The sequence below is a fragment of the Antrostomus carolinensis genome, unplaced genomic scaffold (assembly GCF_000700745.2).
Source record: "Antrostomus carolinensis isolate BGI_N321 unplaced genomic scaffold, ASM70074v2 scaffold12135, whole genome shotgun sequence".
In the NCBI taxonomy this organism is placed as follows: Eukaryota; Metazoa; Chordata; class Aves; order Caprimulgiformes; family Caprimulgidae; genus Antrostomus; species Antrostomus carolinensis.
Genome location: NW_010317141.1, coordinates 23,357 through 32,409, shown reverse-complemented (window position 1 = coordinate 32,409; position 9,053 = coordinate 23,357). Strand labels below are relative to the sequence as shown.

General features: G+C 43.4%; 1 protein-coding gene across 2 annotated transcripts in view; it reads right to left on the bottom strand.

The window, feature by feature from the left end:
- Positions 1 to 9,053, bottom strand: part of SETD5 (SET domain containing 5) — a 42,673-nt gene that overhangs the window by 14,307 nt on the left and 19,313 nt on the right. For both annotated transcript variants that reach the window (XM_010168477.2, XM_010168478.1), the window contains 4 exons: positions 8,646 to 8,966; positions 5,864 to 6,106; positions 1,874 to 2,003; positions 417 to 670 (listed from right to left, as the gene is read on the bottom strand). In XM_010168477.2, coding sequence (XP_010166779.1) covers positions 417 to 670; positions 1,874 to 2,003; positions 5,864 to 6,106; positions 8,646 to 8,966 — 948 coding nt within the window. The remainder of the gene's footprint in view (positions 1 to 416; positions 671 to 1,873; positions 2,004 to 5,863; positions 6,107 to 8,645; positions 8,967 to 9,053) is intronic.

Here is a 9,053-nt window from a genome sequence, read left to right as displayed (position 1 = left end):
GAGAATGTCAGACAGGCTTTGAGAAGTGGAGCATGGTAGCACTCTTTGGAAGAGGCAGGGATTGAAAGCCACATTGGCATAGAGATGTGAAGTGGGAAGATGACTAAAGAACACTGAAAAGCCTGCAAAATTTGGGAACTACTGTGCAGAAATGGAGAAAAGAATTAGACTAATGTTACTGATAGCTATGAAGTAAGGGGACACTGGGCTGCAGCAAGGTTTGACATTTAATAGAGCAGGAGATTTGGTGAGAAGTGGAGTAGAAGAGAAAAGCAGACGTGTCCTTGAGTCTGACACTATTATGCTGCTCAGGAATATAGCCACATACTCAAAAAGGAAGGTATCCCTAGTGCTACCTCTGCTGCAAATATTCCAGTTCCTCCTTTTCAGCACTCCCAGTCACTGGTCAGATTTACCTCGAACTGTAGTGGAGTATTGCAGCGACTAGCAGCCAGAGAAGGAATTGGTGAGAACATCATGCCGTAACCATTGCGACTCTCCTCCTCTCCTGGCAGCGATGAGCAGGGTGTAGCCAGCTGTGGACTCGCTGAGCCAGGAACTGAAGGGATGGGAGGTGGAGGGGTGACAGGAGACAGCGGCCTCAGCAACTTCTTAACATTCTGCTCCATCAAGTATCGAGACTTCCATTTCTTCAAGGGACTCAGCAAGTCTGAAAAACAAACTGAGCTGAGGACAGGGCTGAACCATTAACCTTAACCATGTGTAAATCACATGCTGTCTCCTTCCCCCTACTCCCAAGCCAAATGGAGCCCATGAGGCTCCAATGTGACTACAAAAGATTCCTAAAAAACAAAGTACTTCTCAAGTACTTCTGTACATACCGGTCTTGAGACATATCTACATACTGACACCAGAACAATACATAACCAGGAACATACAGTGAACAAGGAAAGGAAATATTTCAACTAGAAGTAAGCACAAGAGGGAGCCAGGGGACAGGAGGATAGGAAGGGATAAAAAGAGGAGAAGAGAGTGGAGGTGAGGGGTCAGAGGATATGTCACTCTCACTGCTATGAACAAACCACATGCAGCTCAGTTATCATTACCTGAACCTGGTAGCTCCCTACAGGCTACTTTGATACAGCCCAAACACATTTCTTTCCCACAAAGGTTTAATGCCTTTCCCTCGGGCCTACCCCTATTCAAAATAGTATCTTGTTTGATGCTCAGTTAAAAAAAACCAATAAATTCTGCAGTTCAGTTGTTTGCTTCTTCAGGTCTTGCTCGAGGACATGCATTTACTGGTTCTGGCACTCTGTTCATCTAACTCTCAATAGTCAGTTCTGTACTATTTGTGTGTTGTCTAGCTTCCTGTCTGTCGTCCTTGGAAAACTGATCCCTGACTGGGCAGATCTTCACCCTGTTTCTCTGTAGAAAGATTCAGACACAATATTTAACCATTCTGCTGCTTTACTCACAGATTTTAGCTTCTCCATCTTTGAGACTTAATAATTTGCTTATTACATACGTGCCTGTGAGACTTTGCTATATCTTCCTATAGTCAGCAGATATTTAGTTGTCCATCTAACAGCATCTTGCTGAAAAGAGATTATGTTGTATTCTTTTTTTTTTTCCCCCACCTCTATTGGACAAATGATCACACTGCACTGAAGTTGATGATGCAAGATAAAGTGATTATCTTTTCACAGGAAAATACTGAGAAACTTTACACATGCTCAAGCTAGAATGGGTCTGCAGAAATTTGAATGAATGGCAAAGCAACATTCTCACCTGCCATAAAGCTGTGCCATCAAGCAGTAGTACGCTTTAAGATGTCATCCTGTACAGCTGCCTTTGTTATTCAGCAGCTTCCCCAGTTTCACCCCCTGCCCTGATGGTGCTGAGAACTTACCTGTGTCATCTTTGCAGATGCTGGAAGAACCGCTGTTCTCATTACTTTGGTATAGACATTGGGTTCTGTTCTCTTGTGGAGCTGGTGAGGTCTGAGTCATCCCCTCTTCCAGGGCTTGTTTGATCCAGCGCTGAAACAGAACGAGACTACGTAAACGTGCAACCCCTCTGGTGCTTTCTATGTACTCTTGCAGGATGTACTCAAACTCCTACACTTCTGTGCAGCAGGGCAGACTGCTCAGAACACTGATATTACCTCCTTCGCGTGCGCTCAGACAGGAACCTGTTAGAACACAGCTGCTAGCGCTGAGTCTAACACCTACTGTGCTGGGGCTGACTATGTGCTCTTGATGAGATGTATTCTGGGGATCAGCAGTCTTCAGCAGTAACACAAAGATAAGTAAAGAGCAAATTATAAATAGATACAATGCAAAATTCTGGCAGCTAATTACTTAAAGTAATCTTAATTAAAAGAAAATGGAGATAAACATGATGAACTACCTTAAAACTGATTTTTGCAAAAAAGCTGTTTCCTGCCCAGGAGCACAAACACACTGTATCCATGCTCCACTAAGGCATATTAGAGCTTAACATTGATTCTGCTCTAACGATTCCAGCACAGAAACATCTGAGTTTAATCACATAATTCTTCCAGGACTGTGCTTGCTGCCAGAGACAAAGAGCAAAAAAATCTGATAAAATGCAAGCAGCAGTTTTCAAGGGGGCTAAAACAAGAAGAGCATAATAAAGGCAAATCTTTTCTTCAGCTGCTAATAAAAGAGATAAAAGTCAAAGTGGTCTTCTAAACACAGACAATAAAAAATGTTTCACATCTCGTGCAAGTAAGTGAACATGAACTGAAGTCTCAGACAAATCAGCTGCTGCAGTGGGTGTGCTAGCCCTGTATCTTGATACAAACTCACTCGTGATGGCAGGCAGGAAACCTTTGCTTACTTTACTATAAAAAATAACCAACCCTGCCACAATATAAGGCAAAACACCCAGGTGATTCCATAAAATGACAGCAAACTGCTGAAAAAAAACAAACAGTAACTTGCATTTGTGTAGTTTACCCAAGGAACTCACTTTACCAGCCTTTTCTTCTCCCACAGAGGTTTAAAGTTGGAAGTTTACCTTTCAGTACTCCACAGTTCATCTGCATGCCAGCAATATGTATCCTATTAGAGATACACATGTATGTCTTATGATTCCCCAAAGCTATAATGAAAATGCATCAGAAACTCAGTGGCCACAATCCTCAAAGTGAAAACTTCAATGCAGGGATGAAGAGCAGGTGACAGGATCTTTTTGATGGCCTTCACTACTGTACAGCAGACGATTCTTCACTGTTCAAATATATCTGAATGGATTCCACTGCGGCCACCAGGAAAAGTGAGAAGTGCCAGCCAGTCTGGAGCACTGCTACCTCAAATGCAGCGTTTGATCTGACAGCCAAGTCACTGTACGTCTGGAGCACTGCTACCTCAAATGCAGCGTCTGATCTGACAGCCAAGTCAACGTGTGATTAACGTGAGCAGGTTATACAGTTCAGTTTCCTTGCGAGGTTCAGACATTGGCATGCTTTGGATGCAAACTGAGATCATCAGTTGAGGTTTTCTGGCACAGTCCTCAGCAGATTAAGGAAGACGCCTGCTGACAATCCAGGAAAATATGTGATCTATTTCAACAGCCTTTATAAATCAACCTTCCTGACTGAGTAGTCAGAAGCAGACAAGGCAGAAAGATCAGGTCTTGAGAGAGCAATGTCATCAAGTTCTGGAGCATTTCTAGACCTCAGCTGGCTGAAAAGGAGATCTTGCCTGTGAGAGTTTTCTAAACATTCCTGAACATGAGAAACAGACTTTTTCTACATCTCCAGACTGTTAGTGATAAAAATGCCAAATGCTGACCAAACGTTTTCCATGAAAAAGCTGGGGAACTCCTACAAAGTGGATGAAACCCCTTACTAGAACAGTTATCGATTATTTACTTTCAAAAAGTAGCAAGCTAACAAATTACTTCTGCAACATCTGTTCTGGACACAGAAGCTTTCAGTATTTTATTGATTATTTAGATAATGAAACAAGCAGTGTACTTAAGTTTTCAGACAAAGCCAACCTGGGAGAACCAAGAACATGCCAGAAGACAGTATTCAAGATTTTCCTACTAAATTGGGAAATGGATGGGGAAAAACGGGACACAGCTCAGCACACACTGGAACAAAGTACCATATAAAGCCACAAATAAACACTTCTAAAATTACAGGCTAGGAAACTAATGGGTTGTTCTAACAAACATAGTATATCATAAACTGAAGATGAGTCAAAATCAATCCATCAAATAAAACTCAGTCATCATACTGGGATGCACAAAATGACTACAGGCTACGAGACAGAGCAATGTTCTGTATTTGAAAAACGCCCCAGCTGCGACACAACATCCAGTTTTGGACACTCAGCTCCAGGGAGGATGTGGACTAAATGGAAGTCATCCATAGTGAAACTACTCCATTCCCTCTCCAGCAGTGAGAATGATCATATGACCAGAAAACAGCCAAGTGTAGCAAGAGATTGGAAGACTTGTTCCATGACAACATTTTTCACTGAATTGTGAGCTTTCTGGCTAGTTGTACAGCAAATACACCAAGCAGAGAACCTGGAATCAACTCTGCCAGTTCTGCTCTGGATGCTTCTCTCTTCCCTGAGCCACAAAGACGCTGCTAAGGTTCAAAAAAGCAGGTTGAACCTTGCAGTTCTCAGCTTAAAGATGCAGAGAGATTGCCCAGGCATATGGAAACAAACATGTTTTTTTTCATGTGAGTCTATAAGAACCATTGAGAGCTTTACCTATGAAGGATATACCCAAGAGAGACCTTAGCTTCTTTTTGTAGGTGCCTGTTAGGGGATTAGAACAAATCATCTGAAGGTGGAAACAGTAAAGTCTCAAGCTTCTCTCTGGAAAAACTGCCTCAAAGGAAGGCAAAGAAAACACAACATGGGACCCGACTTTGAAAGCTACTAAGACTGGAAGATCAGAAAGGATTTCCATAAAATCGTTCTTGGGTAATCACACAGGAACTGGAAGAGCCTCTGAGCAAAGCTGACAGGTGACAGGCAAGATAGATTGTGACACAAATCTGACTGAGCAAACTAACCTGAACTACTGTTTCCCTGTGGATGGGTGAACGCCAGCATTCACTGCCCACATACCATCTCTGGAGGAATGAAATCCTCAGCTGGGCTCAGTTCAGGCTTCCTGCAGGGCCACCAGTATCTGTTGTACACAGTCTATGATCCCAAACAAAAGGCTGTAGGCTTGCTCTTGTGAACAGGCAAACTCAAGACTTTGCTAAACAACAAAGGCTCTCCAAAGACAATGGATCTTGACTGAGGTGCTGTATTCTTGAGGTCTTTTGCAACACTGTCCTATCCCCACAATGCCAACCATCCTGACTGTGAAAGTAGTAACATAAAACACCAAGGGCAACAATTAAAACTCCCTGAATCACATATGCTGGATAATAAACAGCCACTGCAGATTTGAAAGTACATATTTCTAAGAGGAAAGTCACAGAACAGTTGTTCCACTGAGGTGCTGTATTCTTGAGGTCTTTTGCAACACTGTCCTATCCCCACAATGCCAACCATCCTGACTGTGAAAGTAGTAACATAAAACACCAAGGGCAACAATTAAAACTCCCTGAATCACATATGCTGGATAATAAACAGCCACTGCAGATTTGAAAGTACATATTTCTAAGAGGAAAGTCACAGAACAGTTGTTCCACCATGGCAAAAGGAAGGGATGATGGCTGAACTCTGGCTAGGAGACGCTCAGCAGTCACAGCCTGGAGACTGCATTGACACATCAGGCAAGGTCAGCTCAGCAGGAATACATGGAAATAGGCTCAAAGGGGACATAACTTTACAAGGGTGCCAGTAAGAGCTTGATGAGTATACAGCCCCTGATGGTAAGACACAAGCAAACATACCTTTTTACAGGAGCTGTAAATTCCATCCAACAGAAAGGGCCTCCGACGTCTCTCGGGGTTGAAAGGTGAACCAAAACGAATGTAGTGTTTAGGTGTGGTACAAATTAGTGGGGAGTGGATGAGACCTGGCAACATATTTAGGGTAGTTGCCAAAACTGTTGGGTCTGTAGTAATGCGCAGAGGGCATTCAATAGGGCACTCCTGCTTTTCTGCCTTGTCATTCAGCCACTCGGTAACAAGATACTGAAGGAGAAAACACACAGGTCAATGCAATTGGTACAGGTGAAGAAGAAAAGCAGCATGACACACAGGCGTATGGGGAAGCGATTCTCAAGTCAGCCTGCATGCTAAAACCTTCCTCTTCAACAGGAAGGACCACAGCCAGGACTTCCTGCATCAAACCTAATTCTCATCTCTTGCAGGCACAACAGGTAATCCAGTTTTACAGAAGTAGCTTGATTTTATGCTCCATTAATCTTACTAGAAGGTTCTCCCGAAACTTGATCACCGCCAAAACTAGTTTCTAGCTGCAAGTCTAAATGTATTCATAGAATCATAGAATGGTTTGGATTGGAAGGGACCTCAAAGATCATCTAGTTCCAATCCCCCTGCCTTCAGCAGGGACACCCTCCACTAGATCAGGTTGCTCAAAGCCTCATCCAGCCTGGTCTTAAACACTTCCAGGAAGGGGGCATCAACAACTTCCTTGGGCAACCTGTTCCAGTGTCTGACCACCCTCACAGTAAAGAACTTCCTAATATCTAATCTAAACCTGCCCTCTTTCAGTTTAAACCATAAATTTATTGATGGCTAATTTATGCTCAGTATGTGCCAGCTGCCTGCTAGCTTCTGCAATTTTTCCTCCTTTCCCTTACAAGTTTTTCCCAGCTTGTACATTATAGTCTGCAGTCACATTCCCTCTTGGTCTTCAATTCTAAGCTGAAAGCTAACCTTTTCTACTTTGTCCTAAACAAATACCTGCCAGCCTGCCATCCCACCCCATCCCCAAAACATACTGCTGCTGATCCTCACACCAAATACATTTTTATGCCATTCTAAATTTATTTTTAAATTCCAACTCATCTTCTCTACATAATGGCTCCACTTTTCTCTCTGTTCCCTTGCTGGTATACACAAGAGAACCTTTGTTTTACTATCCTGCACAAGATGCAACACCTTCATTATTTCAAGGTGGTTTTGTTGAGTCTTTTTTAAGCAAGTCTCAGTACTCCTCTACGCTGCTTGATGTAAGGTATCTTTCTTGGTTGACAGTGTTTTTCTCCTTGCTCCTAAGACCCTGGGAATATGCAGAAAACTTTTTGAGAATTGATCCAACCTTTTCTAATGAACATCCTTTCTTTTGGGCCCAACAGCTAGTGGTCTTTTCAAACTATCAGCATCTAGTTTTTAAACGCCAGCTACCCCAGAGTTGTAACAACCACTTTTGCACGCTGCCTTCAAAAGCTTTTGCTAGCTTGCTGTGCACAGAACCAAACACATCAGCTCTCCCCATCTTTCTATTAGTACCTTGTTCTCCTGCAGATACAACACAAACAGATTGTTGTCCTCACAGCCTTTGCCAGCCATCTCCCAAGCCTCTCATTGCTTTCTACACCAGTACTGAAACTCCTGCTTTTTCCTCCCCTCATCCAGAGCTCAGCCTCCAGCACCTAATTCCTTATGTTGCCAAGCCCCTCTAACCCTTCTCTCTCCCAGGGCCCCTCAAGCTGGAAGCAATTTCTTCCCTGCATGCACAAAGCTGTATAATTTGCCTCTTTCTAGACTCTTTGCTGTACCCATGTGATAGTTCAGCTTAGCTGGCAGCCTAACAAGACACAGCAAAAACCAGGACAACCCCAAAGTGAGACCCTTCCTGTTGCACCTGTACCACCCTGTCAGTATCTAAGGTCTACCCAGACTTGCAGTAAAGATCAGCTAATTTATTTTCTGATCTTTGTACGTACAGGGCTGAGCAGCCAGATTCTGAACCACGATGAGGGCTTGTGGTGGTTTGGGTAGATTCACCCTTTTTGCTTGCAGCCAAACACAGCCTGCTCTCTCACCATCACCCCACCCCTCGCCCAGGGAGTGGGGGAGAGAATTGGAAGGAAAAGGGCAAAGAAACTCATGGGTAGAGATAAAAACTATTTACTAATTAAAATAAAATAATAATCATAACAACATTAATAACAATGTACAAATAAGTGATGCACAGTGCAGTTGCTCACCACCTGCTGACCAATGCCCAGCCTGTCCCAGCCAGCGATCCCAGAGCAGAGACAGTCCCCAAACCCAAACCCCAGAAAAACGAGCCCGAGTGATACCCAAGAGAATACCCCCATCTTCCAGTCAACCCTGGTTAATATCCTGACATGACATGATATAATCTGGAATATTTCATTGTCACATCCAAATGCCGGTTTGGGGTTTTGCTGTTCGCTGCACTTCTCCCTCCCAGTCCTAACACAGCTGTGAACCAGCCAAACACGGTGGCCTTGAACTCCAGCAGCAACTAATAACATTAGTACTTTTATCAATGATCTTCTCATGACAAGTTCTGCTGAAACTAAAAGACAGCTATTGTAGCTACTAAAAAGAAAATTAACTCTATTCTAGCAAAACCAGGACAGGGCTCTTAACTGCAGAAAAAATAATGCAGTAAATATAAAGTCACATAATTCCAACTATTTTGAAGAACTGTTTCCCCCGAGCCAAGTTTTCCCCAAAGGCCACACAAAACCTCTTTTTCCCCCCTCCAGTTTGAGCACTTGATCATATTTACCTTTTTAGTTTTGGGGTACTTTACTGCAGCTCGATTAGACTGAGATCCTGCAGCGAGGATAGCAGTTGGGTCAGATCCCGGCAACTGTCTGCCTTCTCCTGGACCTTCTACATTGCTGACATCTGTTGTGGTTACCAAGTTGGCAGTGCTTCCTTCCTCTGGGACGGCCTGTGCGAGTTCAGCTTGCTGGGAACTGGCTTGTTTCTGCCTTCTCAGTCTTTGTGCTGAACTGGTCCGATATCGAGAGAAGCGACTTTTTGGTCGGGGCCTGGAGGGCTTTGCTGGAGCTGGCTTAGTAACTGTTTTTTCAGGGACAGCATCCTACAACATAAACTGTCATTAGTCCAAGCACCTCTAAGAGTATTCCTTTTCTCTGCATACAGCATCAAGGACAGATTTATTTATTGT